This window comes from Maylandia zebra, linkage group LG3 (genome assembly GCF_041146795.1).
Source record: "Maylandia zebra isolate NMK-2024a linkage group LG3, Mzebra_GT3a, whole genome shotgun sequence".
NCBI classification, from domain to species: Eukaryota; Metazoa; Chordata; class Actinopteri; order Cichliformes; family Cichlidae; genus Maylandia; species Maylandia zebra.
In genome coordinates this window covers 56,518,113-56,544,974 of record NC_135169.1, presented here as the reverse complement: position 1 = coordinate 56,544,974, position 26,862 = coordinate 56,518,113, and the positions used below count along the sequence as shown (strand labels likewise).

Below are 26,862 nucleotides of genomic sequence, written 5' to 3'. Positions count from 1 at the left end.
GGAAGACACAGACGGCGCTTCCTTTGCACAACATGTAAGGTCATCATACATAGTTTCAGAGCGCCACTGTATAACAATACTAAACAATAACTCAAAATAATTACAAGGGGTTTAGTAGCCCTGTATTTCACATGGGTTACAGTCATGTGACCTCCCAACCTGAATGCTGGTAATAAACAATGCAGAATTTATTGCAGTACCTGGCAGAAAGTGTCTGAATCCTGACAAGGAATGAACACTAGAATAACTTTATTTAAAATTATATTACATAAATGTCTTAACAGTACCCCTCCACGAATCGCTATCTTATCGTGGTGGAGGGGCTTGTGTGTCCCAGGGATCCCAGGGGCTATGTTGTCTGGCTTTTGCCCCCTGGTAGGGTCTCCCATGGCAAATTGGTCCTGGTTGAGGGACCAGACAAAAATCGATTCAGAAGACCTCTATGAGTGCACGATCAAGGGAACACTGCCTGGGATAGGTTGACTGGAGCCCCGCCCTAGAGCCAGCCCTGGGGAGGATGCCCGAGGGTGAGCATCTGGTGGCCGCACCTAAAGGGACATAGGCCCATCGTCCTGCAAGCCCACCACCCGCAGGAGGCGCCACAGTGATGGGTGGAATCTGTGGTCCTGTCCTCTGTTGTGCGCCTTCTTCCTGTTTTGTATATACTCCTCTTGTCTGTTATTAATTCTTGCTGTCCTACTATTAATATTTTTATACCATGTACAGCTGGTGTGGAGCCCACCAAACTCTTATGACAAGGAAAACTTCGTCGCTGTTCCGGGTCGCCGGTAAGGTTCCAAGAAGAGATGGGCAGTCAGGCGTTACAAGCAATGCGTTACTGTAATCTGATTACTTTTTTCAAATAACGAGTAAAGCAAGGTATTACTATTGCAAAAAAGGTAATTAGATTACTGTTACTTTCCCGTTAGCACACGGTGTTACTGCGTTACTAAACCTTGATTTTGTTTGCGAGAGTGTCTCATGACAGTGACGTAAGCGAGTGTGACATTCGTGGCAACAGCTGTGTGCAGCTCAAAAATGGATAATGTAACGAGTGCAGGAGAGAGTATGAGCGTGCAGCGTTTAAAGCGTGGAAGCACTGATGTTACTTTGAGTTTGATTCCGTAAAAAGTGACAAAAACATTAGTGTCTGCTGTTCACTGCGTGGGAAGAAAACTTCTTTTTACAGCAAAAAAATACAGAAACTTTTGAGCAAGCACCAAGTGTGCTGCCACGGGAATGTGAAATTCACAGAGAAACTCCCGGATCCCTCCACCGACATGACCGCCGCGGCACACCTGCACCAGGGCAAACCTCCGCCTGCCCCACTCCTGCTAAACAGGTGAAAATAGAGCAACAGGACCGCTGAGTCTTTCATTTTATTTATTTTCTGCTGTGTTTTACTTGCATCTATTTGAAAGAGTGAGTGTAAACACAACAACATATTTTATTTATGCAGGAAATGGGTTTAAATGGTAAACAAATTTATTCCAGTCAGAGAATGTTGCATATAATTTAATTTTTGCTTGATGCATAAAGTTAAAAGATTAAAACTAATAAAACAAGTTTTAAATGTTTTCATTTGATTACATTTTATATGATGGATTATGCAGAAAAAGTAGAATTGCTTTATTACCTATTCATATTTTTAAAAAGTCACTAAGTAACTAATTGCTTTTGAAAATAAGTAATCAGCAAAGTAACGGGATTACTTTTTGGGGGAAATAATCAGTAATTAGTTACTGATTACTTTTTCAAGTAACTTGACCAACACTAGTTCCAAGGCAGGTATACTCCATGCTATGGTGGCTTTGGGCTGTAGGCAGACCCTGGTCCACTAAACCCTGGTTCCCCCAGGCGCACTGCTGGGCACAGAGCGGGTGGAGGTTAGGTGTGTGTGTGGGGACATTCATAAACATCCCTTGGTTCTGGTGAAAATTAGGGTATAAGCGAAAAACGCATAGACTGACAGCTGTGGCCCAGAGAGTGGATGTTGCTGTGTTGCAACAGTGATTTACAGATGTGTTCTCTACTTTGCCCGGCTGTATGAATCTGGTGTGCAGCCTGGTGTGACGGTGTGTTCACGGCCCCACAGGTTACCTGAGCACAAGACACAAACTGTGTAAAAGGAATTGGCTGAAATGCTGAAGCTGGGAGTAATAGAAGCCCCATAGTTCCTGTAATAAAGAGAGATGGGTCTATATGGTTCTGTGCTGACTACCACAAGGTGAACGAAGTCTCACAGTTTGATGCCAATCCCATGTCCCGGGTCAATGAGCTCCTGGACTGGTTTGGCACTGCTGTTTGTTTTATGATGCTGGATTTAACCAAGGGCTACTGGAGGTATGGGTCGTGCCAATTCCTCACTCTTCAGTTCAGCTTGCTCTGAGCCACTTTCTAGCACCTCATGGTGCTACGTCCACACACTGGAGCTGCTGCTGCCTACCTAGATGTCCGTGACGCATGCAGGGCTCACGGCCAACCCAAAGAAGTGCGCTGTTGGACGGAGTGTTGTTACAGTGTTTGGGGTACCACTTTGGAGGCTGGCTGATGCAAAGATGCAAAGATGCAAAGATGGAAAAACAGCCATTTCAGCCTGCCTGCATCCCAAGACAAAAAAGGAGGGGAGGCGGTTCTTCGGGCTTTTCAAATAAAAAAGCATGCCTAATATGGTGTTTGGGCATAATGGTCCCATTAATAAACACCTCAAATGCAGGACACTGGTCAAAAACTGAGGGGGAAGGTAAATATCAGTGGGCTCCACCTTTAAAACCGTTCATGTTGTCATGGTTCTGACCCAGTGTTTTGAGTTTTCTTGTTTTATTATTTCAGGTTGATTTATTAGTTTTGACTTGATTCTGTTTGACTTCCTCGTCCGTTTAGGTTCCCGTTGTGTCTTTGTCCTCTGTGTCCCTCTCTGTGTGTTTGTTTATGTGCCTGTGTGTGTCCTTGTGTCTCGTGTCCCCTTTCTGACCCCTTGTTCTTCTCGTGTTCATTCCATGCCTCCACTGTCTGGAAACTTTGTCCATGTTTCCATCATTTCTTTCCCTCAACCTCTCTCGCTCCCTTGTGCTCCCTCACTCTCTCTCGCCCCCTCTCCTGTGCTCCCTCGCCCTCTCTCGCCCCCTCTTGTGCTCCCTCGCCCTCTCTCGTCCTCTCTCGTCCCCTCTGCCTCTCTTGTGCTCCCTCTCTTGTGCTCCCTCGCCCTCTCTCGTCCTCTCTCGTCCCCTCTGCCTCTCTTGTGCTCCCTCTCTTGTGCTCCCTCGCCCACTCTTGCCCTCTCTCGTCCCCTCTCTCTCTCACCCTCTCTCGTCCCCTCTGCCTCTCTTGTGCTCCCTCTCTTGTGCTCCCTCGCCCTCTCTCGCCCCCTCTTGTGCTCCCTCGCCCTCTCTCGTCCTCTCTCGTCCCCTCTGCCTCTCTTGTGCTCCCTCGCCCACTCTTGCCCTCTCTCGTCCCCTCTGCCTCTCTCGCCCTCTCTCGCCCCCTCTCCCTCTCTTTTGCCTCCTCTGTCTCGTCGTGTCTGATTAGCTCCAGCTGTGTTTCCCTCCCATTTCTCGTTCCCTCATGATCCCTTGTGTATTTAACCAGCAGAAGGTGAAACTGATCAATAAGCCCTTCTGCTCTGATTAGATCAATATCCCAGAAGTTTAACTGAGTGGATGTTTGAAAATATCAGGTTAATGTTTTGAGCAGTATATACATATTTTTATTGTAACTTATTTTTTGCTCAGATCAGTGACAATTCAATGATGAATTACTTAATAGTATAACAAACTGATTTCTTACCTTTGACACCAAAGGAGTTGAGACATTGTGGATAACATCAGGTTTGACCCCGTTGGCTTTGGGTCTCTTGTAAAGAGCCAGACGACTTCTTCTGCGACCTTTGTCCCCATTGGCCAGTGACCCGTTGTGCCTGTGAAAAATAAAATCAATTGTACCTCACTATAATGGCTATAAAGACTTAAGTTTAAATAATTCCTTAGCAGAAAAACAAACATCGTAGCAAGTTTTTCTTTTTTTTTTATTCTATATAAGTCAAAGGTGCTCCCAATGGAAAACTGCATCAGTGCTGGGCTGGTCAGTGGACTTTTGAAATCAACACTGGCAACCTGGGATGAGGAAGAAATCTGTTTCAGAAAGAAACTATTTCATGCACCATGTATTCAAGTGTACTACGTAGGTGCACGGCTTAAAGTGGGATTTGGCAGGTGGTAAAACAACGACTCATGTCAGTCACATATCTGTTGGTAGCTCTTGGAGATGTTTTCTTTGTCGACGGGCTATCTGACCCTTGATGTTGCTGGCTCTGAAGTTCACTACTCTTTGTGAATTGTACCAACTATATTCTACAATATATAAACAGCTGTTACAGGAGCCATTGTGGCTGCTTTCCAAATTGTAGCCAGTAAGAAACTTGTACAAAAGCAGTACTTGGCAAGTGTTTAAAAAACATGAGCAACTTAAATTCAAATTGATGAGTCTTTCAAGAGGCAAGTCAGTATACTCAGCAGTCAGATTAAAGAAAAAAAGGTCAACAAAAATCTTTTAAAATACTGCAAATGACTAGTTTTAGCCTACACTAACCATCCCGTGTAACCGCTGAATAACATTTAATTATAATTCTGTTTGTTAAGCAACAGCTCATGTGCAGATCTACCATCTGAATGAAAAATAACATGAATTAGAATCCTAGAAAACTGATGCTTGTCATCTGAGCGTTGCATTTTCAGTGGAAGAAACGTTTCATCACTTTTCACTCAAATGAACTCTTCAGTCTCAGCAGACTGCAGGTTTCCATAGACTTATAAACAGTGCATTTGCATAATGACCAAAGCTAGCACTGCTGACTGACAGTGAGGTGTGTGGTCAGACTGTGGTGATATGCAAACTGATATTGAACAATGGTCATGAATACCATTCAAGGGGAGTTGAGGAAGGGCTGCACACTGCACCGTAAGATGGTGAAAGATGCAGCCCTGGCCCCTCTTTGGTTCAGAGACGGTCTTTCCCTTTTCACATAAATGACCTCATTGACTCTGTGCTCAAGCCAGCATTCCTCCTTCTCCAGGATGTGCACATCACCCTCATCTTTGAAAGAGGGATTAGTTTGAAATGATGGCTGCACAGAGAGTTGTCGGAGGCAGCCTCTTAACCGTCACAGAAATATACACCTCCAGATGCAGGAAGAGGGCCACCTGTATCATGCAGGACCCCACTCACACAGCACACTCACTCTTTGTCCCCTCAGGCAGGAGGCTGAGCATCAAACGCAAAACCACCAGACTGAGAAACAGCTTCATTCCAGAAGCTCTGAGACTTCTCAGTGCATAATGGACAAGAAACTGCTACTGTAGTACCTTAATCAGCTGATACTTTGCTGCTAAAATATTTATACCTACACTCAAAACTCTGGAACAGCTTGCCGATTGATCCAATCCTTTAAATCACGTTTAAAAACCCACCTGTTCAAGCTTGCCTTCCAAACAACTTAGTTTTTAACGTTTCCCCGGTTCATGCTTGTTGTCACGTCACCATTTTATAACTGTATTTCTCTTGCTGATAATTGTATTTCCTGCTCCTTTACTGCTGTAACCCCGCAAATGCGGCTCGTCTGTGAAGCACTTTGATGTACCTGAGACTTTTAAATGTGCTATAGAAATAAAACTGAAACTGAAACACTTCTATATCTATACTCCATACTGTTACTCAGGTTGTTGCACTTCACTTATTTGTATTATTCTATTTGGTACTGTTTTATTACTTGTCATTCTGTTGTTTTTATGGAAAACTGGGACCATGGGTAATTTTGTTCCACCTCATGGAAACATGCAATGAGAAAGACAATAAAGCTTCCTTGAATCCTTGAACCCCTTATTACTGGCCTATAGGTGTAAATAATCCTAGCCTCACATGGTAGCTGTTCTGTATCGTGCATCCATTCAATCAGAGGTTGTTTGGTTTTCTTGATGTGTAATTTACAGCAATCCTCCTGGAACTTAACAGAGTGCACTGCATCAACCTGTTTGTCCCAGGGCAGCTGACCTTGGGAGTGGACCTATTTTTAATGCAAAGTGTTTTGGGGTTTGAAAGCCACAGAGAGGTGGCATTCTGAAAAAATGGGCCTGCTCACATATAAGGGACCACTGAAGGTTCTCGTTTATGCAGCGGTGATCCTTCTCTCCTGGATTACCTGGAGCGTCCTCACATTCACTCAATGCTTTTTTGATATCATGTACTTTTGCTGCTCTTGCTGCTGCATCTGTGGGTGAGGATGGTTTTCATTGTGTTTCATAACACAGAATGAACACAATTTGTGTCAAACTTGTATTTCACTGGATAAGAGTCAAACCTTATTTACTCATCTGTATGTGTTGGTTATGTTACATGATAACTTTTAAATGCCCATTACTGAATTTCACAGTCTAAGAAATCTAGCCTTTAATTTTCAGATCCTCCCTGGTGAACGTCATGTGTTTGTCCACCAAGTTAATGTGATCAGTGACTTGTGGTATGTCCTGAGAGTTTATTTCCACCCTGGTATTATCCAAAAAACTGAGCCAATGGCTGGGTGGCATTTGGGTTTTCAGTACAGACTTGGTGTAGCTTTCCCCTGCAGTCCATAGGATTGTCATTTTCTAGCTGTGTCAGACAATCTATCACCATCTTGCTGTAACCACGAGCTGGATCCCCTTTCAGGGTCACATAAATATTTTTGTCACTACGCAGTAACAACATTTTCCAATGATAGTCTGTCTGGTTTAGCAAAACTCTGCTACTGTCAATATCAACGTCCATTTTTATTTCTGTAGCACATTTAAAAGCAACAAAGTTGACCAAAGTGCTTCACAAGTTAGTTCATGAACAAGAGAAAACAAAAGAAAAAATAAATACAGGAAAATAAGACATGCGAATAGAAAGAAGCAAGAAGCAAATACAATATATTTAACATAAAAACACACAAAAAGAGGACCTGGTGTCACTCAAAATGAACTCGAATTAAAAGCCAATGTAAAAAAAATTTCAGAGTCTTCAGAGTTTCAAGATAGCATTTGAAAGACTGTATAGACTCTGAACTATGAGTATCGAGTCTAGGCGCTGCAACTGAGAAGGCTCGATCTCCTCTATGCTTTAATCGAGACCTCGGCTGTACTAAAAACATTTGGGTAGATGATCTCAGTGCTGTTTAGTTGCTATTGCTTCAATAGCTGGGTGTTTATTTAAAACATAAAACTGAAAGTAGGTAAAAGCATCTTAAAATAAGCACGATAATGGACAGGGAGCCAGTGTAAATTTGATAAAACTGGAGTGATGTGATCGTACCTTCTAACACCTGTTAGAAGACATACAGCAGCATTTTGGACTAAGAGAACCACAGTAGTCCAATCAAGAGGTGTTGAAGGCATGAATAAGTTTTTGCAGGTCTTTAGGAGGAAAATAAGGCTTTGCAACTTCACGGAACTGATAACAGATGCAGCGAGCGTACACAGTCCTACAGTCGCTGAGGAGCTAGCTGCTGGGGCCAGAGAGGAGAGAGAGGTAGCAGGAACATCCGGAGTGAGGAGCGCTGACAAATCACGAGGAGCTGGAAAAACTCCCCGCAAAAGCACAACACGAGTAAAAGTATGCTTTAAAGACTCATCCATTGCTGAGCATTGGGTCAGTCCTATTTTTGTTTTTTCATTAGTGTCTGCTTACATATGACACTTTGCAAGAGTGCTGGACTTTTTTCATCATTATCAGACATTTTTTACCATATCTGTTTAAAATGACAGATTCTGGTTCATTTTGAGCTAAAGCAAGACCTGCGAACACCAGGCTCAGTCAAATTCATGCTCAGTCATTGCCAAAGATTTCAGTGTGCTGAAAGCATGTTGGCACACTGCTTAACAACAAATATTTCTGGAACAACTTCACCTACTCTCAGGGTGGATGGAGAAGATAAGGATGTGATGACGCAGAGACTCCAGGAACGAGACACAACTTTAGCCCAGTGGTTCCCAAAATGGGGGGTGTGCCTCCCAGGAGGGGCGCAGGGCCATTGCAGGGGGGGGGGGGGGGGGGGGGGCACGGTATTAAAAAAAAAAAAAAAAAAAAGAACGCTTGGACACTGCTAGCATAACGGACGGGTTTTTGATGCGGCTCCCACACAAACGCAAAGCAGAGGATGAAGCATCGCCAAATATGCTTCCAAACCAACTTCCTTCCAAGCCAAAGACTAAAATATGATGAAGCATTCCTGCCTTTGGCTTCACCTGCACAACAGTTTTAATCACGGACAAACAGTATCCCACATTCTTCATTTTTAGTTCACAAACACTTCTTATAACGACTAACTACTCCTGAAAGAGGTTTTAGCTCTTTATACAGTAAAGTTACAGGAGGATGAAAATAATTATCAGGCAAAATGTCCTTCGTTTGTTAAAATAACCCCATGATACCACGTGAGCACACTATAAGCACACTATATACACAGTGTATGAGTTACAGAAACATTGTGGGTGTGTGTACAAGGGGATTATATATGATATAATAAGTAAATAAGGGTTTAAGGGCTGTGGTCATTAAGGATGAGGATGGTAATTGCACATCTGCCAGAATATTGTACAGAAAAAGGAAAGACCAAAATATCGCACAGAGTCAATAGCAGCGACAGAATGACTGTATGGCAGAGGTCTGCTCATGCTCTTAATTTGCATTAATGGTTCTGACAAGTTGTTCTTTAGTCTGTTGGTTTTGCTCCTGATGCCAGAGGGCAGGATGTTGAAGAGGTGGTGGTTATAATCGCCGTGGCTCTAGAGAGACATCTAGAGCTGACAATGGAGTCCAGGGGGGAGAGTGGACAGACGATCACCTTCGCTGCAGTTCTGATGACCCTCTGGTGTCTCTTCTTATCGGCTGTTGTGCAACCAGCGTACCACAGGGATGGCAACACTCTCGATTGTGGCGTGATAGAAGAACACTAGTAGGTTTGCAGCCTGTTCCAACTCATCTCAGGACGCCCTCTCCACATACTCACCTTTTATGGACAGGGGAGGGGGATCAGCTTTTGTCTTGCACAAGTCCATGACCACTTCCTTGGTTTTCCTGGTATTGAGGGTGAGGTAATTGTAGTCACACCATTCTGTCAGACGCTGGACCTCATCTCTGTAGGCGGTGTCATCATCGTTGGTGATGAGCCCCGTGCTGTCGTCTGCAAATTTGATGATGATGTTGCAGGGATAGGGGGGTGCAGTCAGTGGTGTAGATGGTGTACAGGAGTGGACTCAGCACACATCCCTGTGGTGAGCCAGTGCTGAGTGGCAGGGCGGATGGTCTCTGGTTGCAAGCCTGACTGATTGTGTTCGGTCAGTAAGGATATGTGCACTAAAGGACATATCCTGGCCGAAAATGACTCCGACGCTCCTCACAGTGAAGGCCGAGGCAGTGCAGTCCAGAGTAAGAATCTGGTTAGATCCTTCTATTTCTACGATTATTAGTGTCACGGCCAATAACCTCGGTTTGATCTGAATGTAGAATCAGAAAATTAGATGGCATCCAGATCTTTATGTCTTTAAGTCATTCCTGCGTTATATAAGGGATAATATTCCCAAAAAAGTAATTACATTACCGGTACTTTCCCGTAAGCAGGCTGCGTCACTGTGTTACTAAACTGTGATTTTGTTTGTGAGAGTGTCTCATGACAGTGACGTACGAGCGTGCGACTCCGTGGCAGCAACAGACATGTGCAGATCAACAATGGATAACATGGAGTGCAGGACAGAGTACGACCACTCAGTGTTTAAAGCTTGGAAGTACTCGCATTACTTTGAGTTTCTGTAAAAAGTGACAAAAACATTAGTGCTGCGTCAGGTTGTTTGATAATTCCAAAGAGCCTGACCCGCCCCCACAAAATGTAGCCCACACAGCTGATAGGAGTGATACACGCATGCACATCTACCAAGGTAAAACTGGTAATACACTAATACACTTTCATTTAGCTTGAAATAACTTTCCAATCTAAAGTACAAAGACAAGACTCAAAATGATTTGAAAAGCAGCAGTGTTCAAATAACAACTTTGAAATAGCTTCATGAAGCCTGCAGAGCACTTAAAAAAGAAGAACTTAATACAGAGAAATTATGGGTCAAGTTAATGTCACATGGTTATTGGTTACATGTCTGCAAAACCTCGAGTGGTTGAAAACTAGTCGTCAAATCAGTTTGAAGACAAGTTGGCAAGTTTATGCTCTTTAGTAAGTAAGCTTCCTGGTGAAATTCCAGATGTGCAAGTGCAACTGGTCATAACTGGACTTTCAATCTCAAAATCAAACCCACACTGAAAGAGGCTCAGAAGCAGACAGGAAGATATCCTTGACCTCGACGCCAAATGAAAATCTGGGGCTTGACTGTTATTAGCCTATTCCCTGAATCATCATTTCTCCATACATGCATGTGACCTACACTGACCTACTGTTTCTAATCAAGAAAATATATAGTGCATCAAGATCTTTACAGCACATCTAGAGAGTACAGAAATTAATAAGATGGGAATTATTATCTTATTTACTAATATTTTCATCTGTCTATCAAATGCATCTCATGGCTAAAACACGGTTTCCATTTAATGTGGAACTTTTGACACTCAAAGGTCAAATGTCAGAACTGGGAGTGACATCATTCCCAGCTTAAACATTTGTTCAGTAGTAAAGCTGGAAAAGCAAAGAAAGAGAATTTGTTTTGCTCCTTGGCAGAGGGTTGAGCCATTCATGCGTTGCTAGCAACACAGTGCACTGTACGCAGTGTACAGACAGAGCATGTTCAATGCTCTGCTTTTGTTGGACTTTCTAAACTGGAAGTCCAACTTTAGGGACGGTTTCAGTTAATAAATGACTTGGAGCTAAGGAAGACAAAGAATTCCAAACATGAATGAACACACCTGTATAATCAGGCAGATTCATGAAGTTAACATCAGACGTACATCAGAGCACACAGTACTTTAATATCATACCCCAAGACGACGAGCTCTCCATACTTTACAGGCTCCTTGTCCTCAGGAAAGACTCCATCGTGGGGTTGTGAGCTTGAGCCCAAAGGAGGCGAGGGCTGGCTCTTGTTGCAGGATGGGCGCAGCTCCAGAGATGGGGGGGGACACAACGCCTCTGAGCTACCCTCCAAAACCATGCCCACCGGCCACAGCTGGGGCTCGCTGCTGGGGAGAACAGGTCAGAAGAAAATCATAAAAGCCTGTGCGTTTGAATGAGAAACGTACATTTAAAGTTGTAGTGTAGCACATCTTTAATATCTGATCATATCACAATGGTGTGACAGATGATAAAATGCAAACAATCTCATGCATGAATTATAGGTCAACATTAGCACACAGGCTGCAATATAAAAGTATTCATAGCTTCCTCGAACTCTACCACCTCTACCAGAGCAGTGTTTTCTCACACAGAGAAGATTCCCAGTTCCAGTCTTCTGGTTGGCTGTGGCCCCGTCTGTGTGGAGGTTGCATGTTTTCCTTTGTGTACATGAGTTTTCAGCTATTTGAGTTCGTTATTCGTTTGTTGTTGGGTTAATTGGTGACTTGAACTATTAAATTTAACAGTTTTGGCAACAGGCTAATATAGAGAGCAGACAACCATTTGCACTCACAGTCACCCCTGTGTGCACTTTAGACTCACCAGTTAACCTAACCCCACTAACTGCATGTCTGTGGACTGTGGGAGGAAGTCAGAGAGAGCCCACACAGACACAAGCTCCACACAGAAAGGGCCCGGCCCTGGTGGATTCGAACCTGGGACCTTCTTGCTGCGAAGCAACAATGTGGTGGTGTTAACACTGTTGCCTCACAGTATGAACGTCCTTTTTTAACAGAGCGAGAGATTTTTCATCATAGTATTTCTGAACATAATACTTTTCTTTGGAAATTGTTTTTACAAATAACAAAATTATTTCAGCAAAAAAACATAAATTTCAATCATCAATATTATGACCCTGAGAAAAAATGACTCTTTGATTTAGTCATAGAGCCAACCATGATGTGCTGTTCAAACTTTCAAGTTAAAGCTGAGGGTTAGCTTTTAATTCACATACAGTATAAAAACATCAGGTCTGAGCCGTCACTTGAGGGAGAATGATGCCAAAAACAGAAGAAATCAGGTTAAACATGAGAAAAGTAATTTCTGATGCTGAGAAACCAAAAGTCATATCCAACATAGCCTGTTTTTCCAATTTTCAAGTCCTGGGATGAGAAATTCAGAGCCACTCAGTACAAAACAACCCAGGTCGACATAGCAAAGACTGAAAGACAGTCAGAATCAGCTTCACTGTCCCAGTATGCAGACCGAGTATTTGGGTATTTCTTTGATTTCAGTGTATGTGGCAGATTAGACACACACAATGCAGACAATAGCAACAGACAGACAAAAACAAAAAGGACTCTTTGATTCAGCAGCAGGTGTGACGAGTCTTTTATGTAGAAACTTAAGTGTTCAGAGGGTTTCCGCCTGTGGGGTGCAGTGCTGTGTAGTGCCTACCACAGGGGAGGACCTGGAACAGATTGGGTTCAGGGTGCGAGAGCTTTGCAGTGATGTTTCGTTCTCATTCATTACATTTGTTTTTATTTTTAAAGTCCCAAATTACAACACCAAGGTTTCTGCAGGCCTCACTGTCTATTACGATCTGTTCTTCCTGAGCTGATGGAGGAATTATATCCTCTGCTGAGCCTTTTTAATAAAACTAGTTAGAAATGTGTCTAATGATCCCAGAACAACTGCCAAGACACTTGTGAATGACTTAACCAAGTCCTGAGTGTGGTCTGAAAGAAGACTATTACCATGTTCATGCACAGAAATTGATTGTGAGGATTACAAAGAAAATGTCTGTTACAGGAAATATTCTGTGAAAAGCCAAAATGTCCATAAATATTAATCTCTCATAGTAATTTAGTAAAAGCCGGACACGGCCCAGATTCTTCAGTGTTTTCTTTGAAAGTTGCTGCCTTCAAGCCCCAAAACAAAGTAGACGATACTTGCAGTTCCTCCAGAGTATTCTGAAACTCAGGACAGTATCCAGGAGTACAAAGTCAGTGTGCAGCGGTCTAACATAACAGCAGCAGCTACGACAGAGTGAAATGACTCCACAAGACTGAAGGACAGTCCTGATGTCCTCTGGTGTCTCACTGTGGTCTCCTCTGTGGACGCTTTGATGTAAAGCAGCTAAACTGTCTCAGCTGCACACGTGGGTGCTGCCAAGGTTTTGGGACCCCACAGAAAAATATCCCTGTGAGTCGCACGACATTAATAATTCAAATCATGACGCCCTAAAATATATTTATAACACTGAGCAGACATGGACGATGTTCTGCTGAGAAAAAGATGGGTTTTGAGATTGATGAGATATGTGCAAGCCATCATTCTAATGTTTTATTATAACGTTATTATTTATTTTATTTTACATTTTCATCTATAAAATGGTCCAAAAGTATTTTTTACTGCTTTAACATTTTTATTTATAATATTAATTATTGTCAGATATAACTTAAATAATCCTTTGGATTATAACACAGTATAAACAAATGAACCATGCTTCTGTCCTGAAGTTGAATTGGTTTTGATTTGTTTACTGAAGCTCTGACGTGCAGCCACACAGCAAGTAAAGGTACACAGCAACAGCCAAAGTGGAAGAGATGAGTAAGTGTCCTGCATTTCATCCACTGAAGACAGAGATTCAGCAATGCAGCCGTAGACCGAAGCTTGAAGTTAAGGCGTTAAGCTTTGCAGCTTACTGATAAGTTCTATGAGAGGTTCAGAGGAAGTCTGTTGTATATCAAAGTCTACGTTTGGTCAGTGCATGTCTCAATCTGTTTAAAAGAATGAAAAATATTTGTTGCACATGCTTCATACATTTATAATTTTCTTTATCTTGTTTTCATCCACATTCACAGAGGAGAGGGAAAGAAAAAACTAAATACATTTGTCATGTGATCATTGTACAGAGCATTTCTTAAACAAAACAAATGTGATTCAAACACATTTGAAATACTCACCAATCCTAACGAGCTTTTACAATGACAGAGCTAAATGGAAACCAACTACTGCATTTCATAGGCAGAATATCACGTATCTGTAAAATAACAAAACTATCCATTAGTCTCAAAGCCATTTTCACAACAGTGAGGTAAAGCATTCAGCACAGTTCAATCCTAAATATAGAAATAAGCACATGTTAGCATTCACGGTATCTAAGGCAGCTCATCACAGTGTAAATGAACTGAAGAAGGCTTTTGGGTTACAGTCACAACATACTCAGACGTTAGATGTAGATCAGTCACAGATAAGTAACATCACAGACACACTAAACATCTATTATTATTATATTATACACACAAATGGGAATTATATTTAGAATATTATTTATTTATGATTCAATCTTAAGTACAATTCTCTCTACAAGTTATTCTTACATTTTTAGAACTCTTTAGTGAAACAGAACAGCATCTGAACTAACGGGGACACCGTGCTAGACGCCCAACAGCTTTCCAATCGATGTGCACGCTATTCCAACAAATGAAAGGAAAGCTTTTCACTAACTCCCCTTCATGGCTAGGCTGGCATAACATTAGCTAAAAGCACAAAGCTTTCATTTCATATAAAAACTGTTCTACTGAAACTCAGGTTTCTGCTTAGTTACTGACTGCAGCAGCTACCATGTAGATCAGCATGTACAGGGGCAGCTGCTACGTGGTGGTAATGTTGCTGCTCCACACTTTAACGGAGCAGCAACATTAACAGCAAGGAGCTACAAATATAATCCTAAAAATAGTACATGAGCATGAATTTCCTCATTTTGTGGCAGCAGACATGTTTCAACAAGCAAGAAACTCCGCCCACATTAGCCTGTTTAATGCAGGCACCTTTCCTTACTACATGACCGATGCAAGTATGTAACTGTCTGTCGTCATACACAGAAAAAAGTCAAGCAAAAGTTGCAAAAAATCATTTCTCAGATTTTATTCACTTATATTTGTTTACCATTGATTTAAAGAAAAGATTTGACATTAGATAACAGGGTCCTGATGCTTGTCTCAATAACATACAGCAAAAACTAAAACCCCAAAATTTAAAAAAACAAAACCCACCTCACCCAGTAAAAATCCAGCTGGGTCGAGCGTCTACAAAGGATCGAAACTCTCTGTGTTACAGTTTTAAATTTGTATTTACTCTTAAAGCGTCCACACCCACTGGAATTCAGTTCAGTTTTATTAATATAGTGTCAAATATCAAGAACGCACTTTATATTGTAAGATAAAGATTCTGAGATAATATAGAAACAACCCCAACAATCAAACGACCCCCTTCGAGCAAGCGCTTGGTGACAGTGCAAAGGAAAAACTTCCATTTATCAGGAAAGCTCTGGTAGAACCAGGCTCAGGGGGGGCAGCCATGTGGCTGAAGGTGAGCGGAGGAAGGCAGGTCAAAAGAGCCAGACAGGAATAATATCTCAGGATTAAATGCAGAGTAGTGTGTAAAAAGGTGAATGAAGAAGAACCATGAGAAGCCCCTGGCAGCCAAGACCCATTGCAGTGGAACTAGAGGAGGATTACGGGAACATCTGATAAGCCCTAACGATAAACGAAACGAAAGTTTGAAGCCTTAATCTTCAAACTTTCCTTTGACTTTTCCTTTGTTAAAATCCGAGAAGTAAAATACAAGATGTCAAAAAGTGAGCCTGTGAGCTTGAAGGCTACTTCTGGCATTAGAACGCAGCTCCGGACAATAAGGACCTCGACGTCCACAAAGACGGGACACATATCTGCCAGTCTTTGGCTCCTTAGTACTTAATGCTAACCTTTCACATATGGTAAATGGCCTGTATTTATATAGCGCTTTACTACTCCCTAAGGACCCCAAAGCGCTTTACACATCCAGTCATCCACACATTCACACACACATTCACACACTGGTGATGGCAGCTACATGTAGCCACAGCCACCCTGGGGCGCACTGACAGAGGCGAGGCTGCCGGACACTGGCGCCACATTAATGCTAACCTTTCACATATAATGGATATAATGCACCGCCTTGGCTGATCAGATTATTCCACAGTTCATTTCCTGTTTTTACCAAGATGCAGTTTGGAATGCTGCAAAGTCAATTTTCCTTCAAAACAGAAACTTGGTGGTTTTCCAGAGACCTCTCCCTGCCATTGAAGAGAGGAGGATGATGCTTTGGCTCCTGGTGGCAAAGGTTCAACAACAAGGTAAGACAGCACACGTCATCAGAGGCCAGCCTTTTCTACCAAGAACCTGAGGGTGGCAACATCCCACCGGTCAGGTTTTTGCTAAATGTAAGACTATAAGTTCTATAACAGTTCCAGCCATTGTCCCGTGAAGTCTTAATTACTATGAAGGCTGTATGAGAAAATGCCAGAGGGGATTTTTGGTAGCAACTAAGAACTGGCCAGTACCTGAGAGCCTTTGGTCGTAGCTCAACCAGAAAACATAAATTAGAAGAAGAGAGGATGAAGAGAGGATGACCTCCACCATAATGAGCTTGTCACAGAAGAAGCCCTCAGATATGTGAGAGCAGGACAGGGTAAATTTATTTCTGGAATAGCTTAAAGTACCAATTTCACCAGCCACACCCACCTTGGCAGCTTCTCTCTATATCAATGCACTTGCTAACTACGTGGAAAACGAAGCCCCAAAGATCTGTTACTGTTAAAGGCTGGACTAACCTGTAAGAGCTATTTATAAGATGTAAACTAATGCTCAGGTTTTTACGTGTTTCACAAAGAGTTAGTCTTTTTGACTGCAGGATAATTTATTAAGCCAAATGATAATCACAGACTCAAATCACTTGAATTATACTCATCTAAGGAGTTAGAATCCACAAGAAAACAGCTGAACTGCTTGGAAGTTGTAATTGGAGCGTTGAAATTTAAGTCCACAGTCTGGGCAGCAGTTGATCCCTGTGGTTCATCCAATCATCTGCACTGCAGGAGACAAAGAGGCTGATATCTTCTGCACTATTTTTTTTACCCAATCCACCAATAAAAAAAATTAGCCAATCAGAATGCTCTATCATTCACATACATTTAAATTCACCAACTGGAAATCCCTGTCAAATGTGTCTAAATTTGCTGTTCCTCCTATCAAAATACGTTTTGAACGCGAGGGTGTCGAGGACTTGTTCTACACAACAGTGTGTTATTTTATGTTCCTGCTGTCAATAATGTGGTGCCAGGAGGGTTTAAAAGTGGGGTTGAGACAATCTCCTGACTGAAAACTCTGTGGGTCAGTTAGCAGGTAAACACTTGGATCTGCACAGGTCACAAAGTTTCCTTCTCTTATCTTTGACAACGATGGCTACGTTCTTAACATAAAATGATGACCTTAGAGCAAAAAATGTGGACTTCTTATTGATTCTCTTTATATTTATTAATGATTCATAATTCATTTTAAAATATTAACACATAATTAGTCCTTTTATTTTAAAGTAAATTATCAAACAATACATTACTAGCATGATATCTAAATAAATAAAAGAATCGCAAAATGAAATTGTAAATGAATTTAATAATGGATTATTATTGTTATTATTATTATTTTTGCACAATTCATTACTGAAGCACAAAATGCTTTAATTTGATGCATGTGACTCTTCTGGTCCTCCATACAAATCCATGGAAAATGAAAAATAATGTAGGAAATGAATGAAAGCTACTATAAGAAGAAGGTGATCAGAAAGAGAGAAACAATGTAGAAAATAGAAGAAGCTGGGGTTTAAATGACAGGGACAGGTGGAGCACGGAGAAAGAAAAGACACAAGAAACCTTAAATTACTTTCTGTGGATGGAGAAGAGAGGAGGGTGCTTTTGTGTGTTTGATTATATGTGTCAGCAAGTGCATGCGCACAAGTGTCAGGGTGATGAATTGCCTGTTCTAAGCCACACATTTTCTAATAAACCCACAGTCACATCCTGTGTGTGCAGACACAGGGATGCAGCTCTGAGCAGAGTGGATACACTTGCTAAGCTACTGTAGCCAGAAGTACTTAGTTACAATAGTTTGACTGTAAAGCAGCAGAAGGCTTATTGACATAGTTGTGAAGGTATGTAAGTAAATACTGATTTTTATAATATATAATTTGTCTCATTGTTGAAAAATATTCAAAAATTGTGAATAATTAACAGATTATGAATTCCTCCTTCTTCCATGGGAGACGGGGGGGGGGGGGGGGGGGGGGGGAGAGAGAGTAACTATTAAAGTGAATAACTAATAGGACCTAAAATGTTTTGTTTTTTATTTGTAGCATTTCCAGATTTAGTTTTAGTGCTTATACTATGACATGTGATTTGTCCTTAAGGGCCACACTACAGTTTTCAGGAGTAGAGAACGACATTATGAAATATGGAAAAGCATATTTTGTAAGACATTACTTCTAAAAACCTTTTCGCTTATTAGGCAAGTATTCAATTAATTCAACTGTGAAGACCTGACCCAATATTTACTTTTGTTTTTTTCTTCTTGATTATCACTTAATACAGATCAGGTTGCTTCTACAAACATCGAGATGACAATTTTGGCTTTAGGTAAATTTAGAGGTCATTTTTTACTTCAATTAAATGTCATAAATGGTTAAGAAAAAGAGGCAGGGCAAGTTTGTCTGTGGAAGAAAGGGAAGAAGGCCCAAGAGACAGAAAAGCCAAATTTGTCTCTTCTATAAACAAATGAACAGAGAGCTAAATATATTCCCCTGACAAATGAACTCTGCATTGAAATATGGCTTCAGGACAAAACTGCCTCACTAGTTGTGTTCTTCAATCTATTTAAATAAAGATGTTCTACTTCTGTCCTTGGACGAATTCTTAGTCACTCTGGTTGAGATTAATAAACGTATTATTTTCCCCATAAATCCAGTTTAGTTGTCAAAATAAGGGCAGATATATTTGTAAACATGTAACTTTATTAAACATCAGTTCCGATGTGGACATTTTTGTTTTTTGAAAGCAGGGCAGAGAGCCACAGAGCATGTGTACTGTGCATCATGTAACACTTTATTATGTACAAATCCTACAAGCCAGTGTCATGAACGATTACCCTCCCCCGGTAACAAAGTCAGCCTCTGATCTCTGCACGTGTCTTTCTGCCCGCACTGGGTATCTTTAAGTTGTTAAACTATTATAAAATGTACTTGTCAAGGTCAGGATGTTATGCTATTACAGGTTTGTCCAAATTCTCCACATCAGACGTGAGTGCTGCTATTATGGGATGATCTCATCTCAGTTTTTTCATTGTAGTCGCTTTAATATTTTCATTTTCTAAAAGCCAGAGTATTCTAAGAGGGTGTTAATATGCAAGTATTACCAAAGAAAAGACATGATCTATCTCTATCTCTTAAAATAATCTTTACCTTTGAAGATGTGTTCTTCAAAGGTAAGGATTGCTCTGTAATGTAATATTCTACGGTCCTTAGTGGACTGGGAGGCAGTCAGAGGTGGAGGACCTGGTGCTCTGATCCCTGGAATGCCGCCTCACTGGTGAGGAAGGAACCTGACCTGGTGCTGGAGGTTGGCAGATACCAACCAGATGTAATTGGGCTCATGCCAAGAGGCTCTGGAACCAGTTTCTGGAGAGTGGACTCCACCCTGGAGTTTCCCAATGGGAGGCAGTGGTGCAAATGTATCTCCCTGGCTCGCTGCCTGTGCGTTGGAGTTTTCCTCAGGCCCCAGGTCCTGACTATCGTTTGTACCTAAGTGCCAGAATCCCTGGATGAGGTGCTGGAGAGTGCTCCACACAGAGACTCTATTGGGGACTTCAATGCTCTCACACTGATGTTGTTAAACAACCGCACGCTGGCATGACCCCTGGGGTGGGTGAGATTCCCCCTCAGTTCCTGAAGATTCTGGATGATGTAGGGCTGTCAGGACTGACATGTCTTTGGGTGGGTTTGGGGGTTTGGGTGCCTCTGGATTTGAAAACTAGGTTGTTGACTCCCCTGTTTAAGTAGGTAAATGGTAAATGGCCTGTATTTATATAGCGCTTTACTAGTCCCTAAGGACCCCACAGCGCTTTACACATCCAGTCATCCACCCATTCACACACATTCACACACTGGTGATGGCAGCTACATTGTAGCCACAGCCACCCTGGGGCGCACTGACAGAGGCGAGGCTGCCAGACACTGGCGCCACCGGGCCCTCTGACCACCACCAGTAGGCAACGGGTGAAGTGTCTTGCCCAAGGACAAGGACACAACGACTGAGACTGTCCAAGCCAGGACTCGAACCGGCAACCTTCCTATTACAAGGCGAACTCCCCCATAAGTAAGGGGACCAGAGGGGGTGCTCCAACTACCGGAGGATCATACTCCTCAGCCTCCCAGGGAAAGTCTATCACAGGGTACTCGAGAGAAGAGTCCATCCGTTAGTCAGCCCTTGGATTCAGGAGAAATAAAGCCACTTTTGCCCTGGTCGTGGAACACTAAACCAGCTCTTTATGTTCTTGAAGATATTTAAGGGGTTGTGAGCATTTGGCCAACCAATGTACTAATGTAATTTCAGGACTTGGAGACAACATTCAACCAAGTCCCTCGGGGTATCCTGTGGAGGGAGTTTCAGGAGTTGGGGCTGTTTGGCCAGTTGTTATGGGCCATTCAAGCTCTACAACTGTAGCAAGTAAGTCAAACACCTTTCTGGTGGCTGGCCTTTGCCACAGATTCTCTTCATGGATCGGATATCTAGGGGTAGCCAAGTCGGGGAGGGTCTCCTCTTTGGTGAGGATGTGGTTCTGTTGGCTGTGAAACGTGAGAATGAAAATTAGCACTTTGACCACGGGTGTTGAACTCCAGTCCTTGAGGACTCCTGAAACTTTTAAATGTGTCCCTGCTGCAACACACCTGAATAAAATTAGTAGGTCATTAGTAAGAACTGACTGCATGCTGATGTGTCAACCCCTAACCTCAAGTAAATGTAAATAAATCTAAGTTTGTGAAAAAATCTAATTCTAAAAGTACTTTTATTGTTGTTCATTCAGTCATGAGCTGCTGTAACATGAATCAAATGGCTGAATTGCCACCTCAGCATGGAGTCAAGTTCTATAGAGTCTTGCTAATGACCTACTAATACAGGTGTGTTACAGCAGGGACACATGGAAAAGTTTAAAGACACCGGCCCTCGAGGACTGGAGTTCGACACCTATGTCCTAGACTGTGGTTCTCAGCTGGAAAAGGGTCGAGTGACGGATACAACCAGCATATGTGAATTTTCTTCAAAGAGTGGCTGGCCTCGCCCGGGTGAGGAGCTCAGTCATTAAAGAGGGAGTCAGAGTAGAGGTACTGCTCCTACTCATCAAAAGGAGCCAGCTGAGGTGGTTCGGGAATCTGACTAAGATGCCTGCTGAAGTATTCCGGGGATCTCGTACTGGTGAGGAGGTTCTAGGACAGGACTTGCTAGAGAGATTACATTTCTTGGTTGGCTTAGGTACATCTCTGTGTCCCCAACAGGTGGCTGGGGTGAGGGAAGCCTGGGCTTCTCTGCTCTGACTGCTGTCCTAACTACCTGAACCTGGATAAGCAGCACAAAATGGATGGCTGACTGGATGGACGGAAATATTCATCCATCCATTCAGTTCTGATTGACTGATTGATTGTTTGTTTTGGGTTTTTTTTTTCAAGTCAGGTATTGGATCAATGCATGTATTGCTATTTTGTAAAGCATCTTGCAAAGCAAACTAAAGTATAAAATTTTGGGTAATTTAAAAGTTACATAAAAATACCAAGCAGTTAAATAGAGCTTAATGCAGGCTCAACTGGTTAGTCTGGTGCAGAGCAGACTGATGCTTGTGTCACTGTAAGGTTACATCAAGGATGGCAGACATCAATAAGTTTAAGATGATTAGATTTACTCACTTAATTGCCAGCTCTGTTCTAGGATGCCCTCTGGTCCCAGTGGAGGTGGTGAGTGACAGGAGAACGGCGGCTAAGCTGTCATCCCTGATGGACAACATCTCCCACCCCATGCAGCAGACTGTGACAGCACTGAGCAGCTCCTTCAGTGGGAGACTGCGGCACCCACGGTGTGGGACGGAGAGATTTCGCAGGTCTTTCCTCCCCACTGCTGTCAGACTCCACAACAAAGACTTTAACTGAACAAACACACACATCCACACATGTGCAATAACACTAAGTGCAATAATCTTTTCTGGCATCGTTGTATTTTTACTCAGTTGTATATAGCATTCGTATTCTATTTTTATCTTATTGTATATTTTTATTCTATTTTATTCTACTGTATATAGTATATTATTTTATTCTATTCTGTACAGCTGTGTACTGTATTTATTCTTATTGTATTCTAATTTTTGCCTCATAACTTTTGCACTGTCCACTTCCTGCTGTGACAAAACAAATTTCCCACGTGTGGGACTAATAAAGGTTATCTTATCTTATCTTATCTTTCATGCTGCTTTTATATGACAGCTCATTTTGCATTTACTTATATCTGGTGGAATCAATTTAGATACAAAAATACACAAAGAGCAAAAAATCCCAGAGCAGCAGCAGAAACAAATCAGCTGATCACAGCCTAAACACAAAGAAGACTCAACGGGAACGCACAATACAAATTATTGTGTGACTTATGGAAAGTGACAAAATCCCTTCATACCACTGTATCCATTGCACCGCTTACACATGACCTTAAAGGTCCTCCACATTCCATATCTGTAACCCCTGCCTGTTACCCAGGTAGTAAAGGTAGTAGTTAAAAAAAAGCATACTCAGATAATAATCAATGCTAAAGCGAATATTAAATCACACTTTCAAATATCAGCAGTCTCATAAATGCCTCCTCAAGCCGACACAACTTTAGACACCTCTGCTGCAGGCAGGCAAGCACACAGGTCCTGTCCTCTCACTAACAGCTGAAGTAGTCAACGTAGGTAATACTGAACAACACTTTAGGAGGAATTTTTGAGAGGTCAAGCTCCTGTTTCAACAGTTATAATTTAATCTTGCTGGGACACACAGTAGTGTTTGCCGTTGTGGTTGGGTATGGTTTGTGGCTCACCTGCAGAGGAGGGGTGGAGCAGTGGGATTAGGATTTCGTGTCAGGGAAGGCTGGTGGTCACAGCCGGCAAGCACAACCTAACCATGCCTTCTCTACTCGAGTACTGGGACCTGAAGCAGCTGAAAAGCTGTGCAAGTAGTGGAAAACCTCATGAAGAAACACACTTTTCTTGCAACGACGTGTGCGACTGGTCCTTTATGATTATAGCAGATTAACTATTAGTAATTTTCAACAGTCACGTTAGCTGTTTTTAATCATTAACATAGAAACTAGCAGGCAGTCGTTAGATTAAAAACCCCGAAAAGCAATAATTGCTGTTGGGCTGAATGGGTCACCGATGGGATATGGAGCTGTGGCTGACTGGATTACAGACGCCTGGAGAACCAGGTGGGTTGCTGGCTGTGCAGAGCAGCAGGAAAACTGTAGCTGAACTGAGATTATTTTTTGTAGCACGCTGTGAGGTCAGTTTTAAAATGCAGGCCGTCGCTGGATCAAAGAAAGCTCTGTTTTTGATGCCTTCATTTTAGCATAGCTGAAATCACACTGATCCAAAGTTAATTTTTAACATTTCCATATTTCTCTTCCTATACAATAATTTAATTATTTAAATGTGTTAGGTAGTGTACTGTTGTACCCTTCATTAGTTGGTTCTGAAATATATTGTCTTCAGCATACGAAAAGAGCTAAATCATCTGCAAAGCGAATAAAACCTCTAAACTTAAATACTTTGTTAAATCTACCTTATGGTTAACAAAACTGGTTGATAATTATCGTTTACATTTTCATAGAATTGCTTCTTCTCGTTCAGAGTTGTTGCAGAATGGGGTCCAAAATTTCATGTGATATTGAAAAATGGTTTTGAGTATTTTATCCTAGGACAACTGTAAAGGTGAGACTATTGTTTTGTGTTATTTTTAGCACTACAGCACAGAACTGCATATGTTCATTAGTGATGTTGGTGACAGTAATATGCTTTGGAATAGTTTGGCTTCGCGTCTGTAGCCACTAGCAGCCGAATCACAGCACAAAGCCTCAGCAGCACTGAGAATACACAGACGTGTGTTTTGTGTACGGTCACATCCCATCAAGTTACAAATGACTAATTATTGTTGCATCGTGAATATCGTCGAAGGACTGTTACTTTTAACGCTCTGAGCCTTTTTGAAGGACCATCCCACCAAATCCTCCTCCGCCTCATTCACTCTGGAAACGTCTAGAAGCTGGAAGTGTCACATGGAAGTGTTAATGCACCACAAAGGCTTGATTTGTGATACAAGATGATTCAAATATGGCTTCTTTCTCCTCTTCTTATTCCTTATGTGTGCGCGGATTGCAGCCAATTGCGTTTTTTCCGGGCCATGTTTGTGTGTGCACGGAGGACGTGTAGTAATCTGAGCAGATGTGATCACACAAACAGGCTACACAGAGAAAAATAAGACATTTACGTAGGTGACTCCCCCGCACGAACAACATAAGCTACATACTGCGAGCACACACCCTCCATGCAGAAGCACGTATATCTGTGTACGACATGTACACAGTAGCCGATATAACAACCAAACGAAACCCGTTCTTCATCACTCACATTAGTCTGACATCACATAAATCTCTTTACCTCATAAAGACTCACGTCAGCCTTGAATAGGCGATAAAGTCAACAATCCACGAATTAAAAGGCGACTTGGATTCCCATCACCTCTCCAGAGGAGGAATAAAGCACAAGACAGGCCGGCTGGCGTCTCCTGACATTTGATGTTTTGTAGAGGAAGCTGCTGTAAGAGGAAAGCTGTAAGAAAGACAGGTGATGGAAAATGGGGATAAACAGGCCCGTACCCGCGGATGTTTGCCAGCAGAGGTCCAGGACGGCTCGGATCTGTGTGGAATTCCTCCTGTTGAAGGGAATATTTGCGGGGGCTTCAGTCGCCGCACGGCCTGGGAAGCGTAAAGAGGAGTGATGGAGAAGAACAGGAAGCGCAGAGCATCACAAGCAATATCATCTCTCTTCCGTTCATCTTACGCCAGAATCGATTCTCCCACAAATAACAGCAGACAGTGCGATGTCACCTCTGTCTCCCCCTCTCTCTCCTCAGCTCAGTTCAAAAGTGCCATACGGCCAGTTTCTTAAAACAACAACACATACATCATAATAGAATAAAATAATAAAAGACAAGTAATTAAAAAAATACAATAAAATAACACAAAGATTAATACACAGTTCAATTTATTATATGCTTCAATAGTCATTTCAGATCATTCACTGTGTCTCCTGGGAGTATTTTCCGTTTTGCAATGTCACTGAAATGTAGATTTACAGGACAAAAATGGTAACAGTAGCTGTTCTTTACTGAATGATTTCCATTTTAGGAGGCCAATAAAGTATGAAATGTATTTAGATGTTCACTGCTGATTGTTTGTCAAGGAAATCTAGTATTGTTTTGCTTTATTTGCATGATTTATTCAATAAAAAAAAAACCTTTCAAGCCAATTTGAAACAAAAGGTTGTGTTACAGAATTCTACAATAAGGTATGTGTGGCAAAATATGATGCGTTAAATAAATGTATCAGGAAAACCATGAGCTGTTAAAAATTGAGACAAAGCGATGCAACCATTTATGACCATGCAACCATGTAAAACAACAGAAAAGCAAAGAGGCTTTGCAATGTTATACTTTATTCATCTGCATATAGTCAAGTTGTGGGGGAAAAAAAAAGGTTTCATATTCAAAAATGAATGAATTATTTATATTGTGTCTCTGACCTAAAGTCAGAGAAATTGGACTAAAACCTGCACTGAAAGGTTGGATGGACTTAAACCAAGTTCTGAAACATAGAAAACAAAGAACAGGCACAATAATCCTCGTCCCAAACAGGGTAAAGACACAAGGGTACTGGGGAAACTAAGATCAATTACATTACTAAAGATTATAGACCGATTATAAACTCAGGCTGTATCACAACAAGACAAAAAAAGAAGCTTGTGTTAAATGCTGGGTGCAAAAAAATCCATGGTTTTAAGAAGAAGAGTGCCCTTTATTTGCCATGAGGGGATGATGCTGGTCTGTGCACTGGTATCCAGCTTGAATATTGTCTTTACATTTTCACATCCAAGTTCTCTGTCTGCATGTGCGCCAGCCTCATCTTCAGTTACAGTAACAGTAACCACAAACAGTTTGATGGAGCGCACTTCTCTACGACCTGATTCATGTGAAACTTCGTTCTATAGGCTTTTGCAAACTAATATTTTTTGTATTTCAGACACTGTCAAGCATTCTGCTTGTGTACTGTGGTGTCTCACGTGCCTTAACTGGTGCTTCTAACCTTTCTCGTAACCCATCAGCGTGCCCTACTGTGCCCTTTCTTCCATGTTTATGTTGTATTGAGTGGACCTCGTGGCTGTTGCTAGCCATAGCCTTTAGCTGCATCTGAGCTCACTCATGGGAGGGGCCTATGTCTGTTTAGGTCTGCTCCTTAGCTGGGCAGCTTTTCCCTTACTATTGATGAGCAAGTTCCAAATACAATACAGTCCCTGACCATTTGGTCATTATTTCTATAGTTACAGTCTTTCACCTGTAGCTTCAGCGCTGTAACAAAGTGCTGAATTGACTCATTGGGGAATTACAAAGTTACCAGTTACCAGTTTTCAGTACCACTGAAAAGAAGAGTTCCTTTATTTTATTCCAATATTCTAAATGGCACCATATTGTATAAGTTGCTGCTGCAGTGACACTTGAATTCATCACTTTTTGTTGGCTAATTTTGTAATAGAGGCTGACAGAGGTGCAGGAGCAAATCAGCCTGGGCTGCACTG

The 26,862-nt window shown here is 41.9% G+C and overlaps 1 protein-coding gene across 10 annotated transcripts in view; it reads right to left on the bottom strand.

Moving 5' to 3' along the window:
* The window catches only part of peli3 (pellino E3 ubiquitin protein ligase family member 3), a 40,982-nt gene that overhangs the window by 12,659 nt on the left and 1,461 nt on the right, over window positions 1-26,862 (bottom strand). Inside the window, exons 1-5 of one of the 10 annotated variants that reach the window (XM_014411811.4) lie at window positions 25,072-25,158; window positions 24,888-24,986; window positions 24,670-24,823; window positions 10,990-11,190; window positions 3,787-3,916 (exon numbers count right to left, since the gene is read on the bottom strand). In XM_014411811.4, coding sequence (XP_014267297.1) covers window positions 3,787-3,916; window positions 10,990-11,190; window positions 24,670-24,674 — 336 coding nt within the window. In that variant the 5' untranslated portion in view covers window positions 24,675-24,823; window positions 24,888-24,986; window positions 25,072-25,158. Of the gene's footprint in view, window positions 1-3,786; window positions 3,917-10,989; window positions 11,191-14,031; window positions 14,109-21,895; window positions 22,163-24,669; window positions 24,824-24,887; window positions 25,159-26,862 lie in introns of those variants that run through there. The other 9 variants (XM_076882019.1, XM_076882017.1, XM_023154364.3 and 6 more) reach the window with 9 other exon arrangements.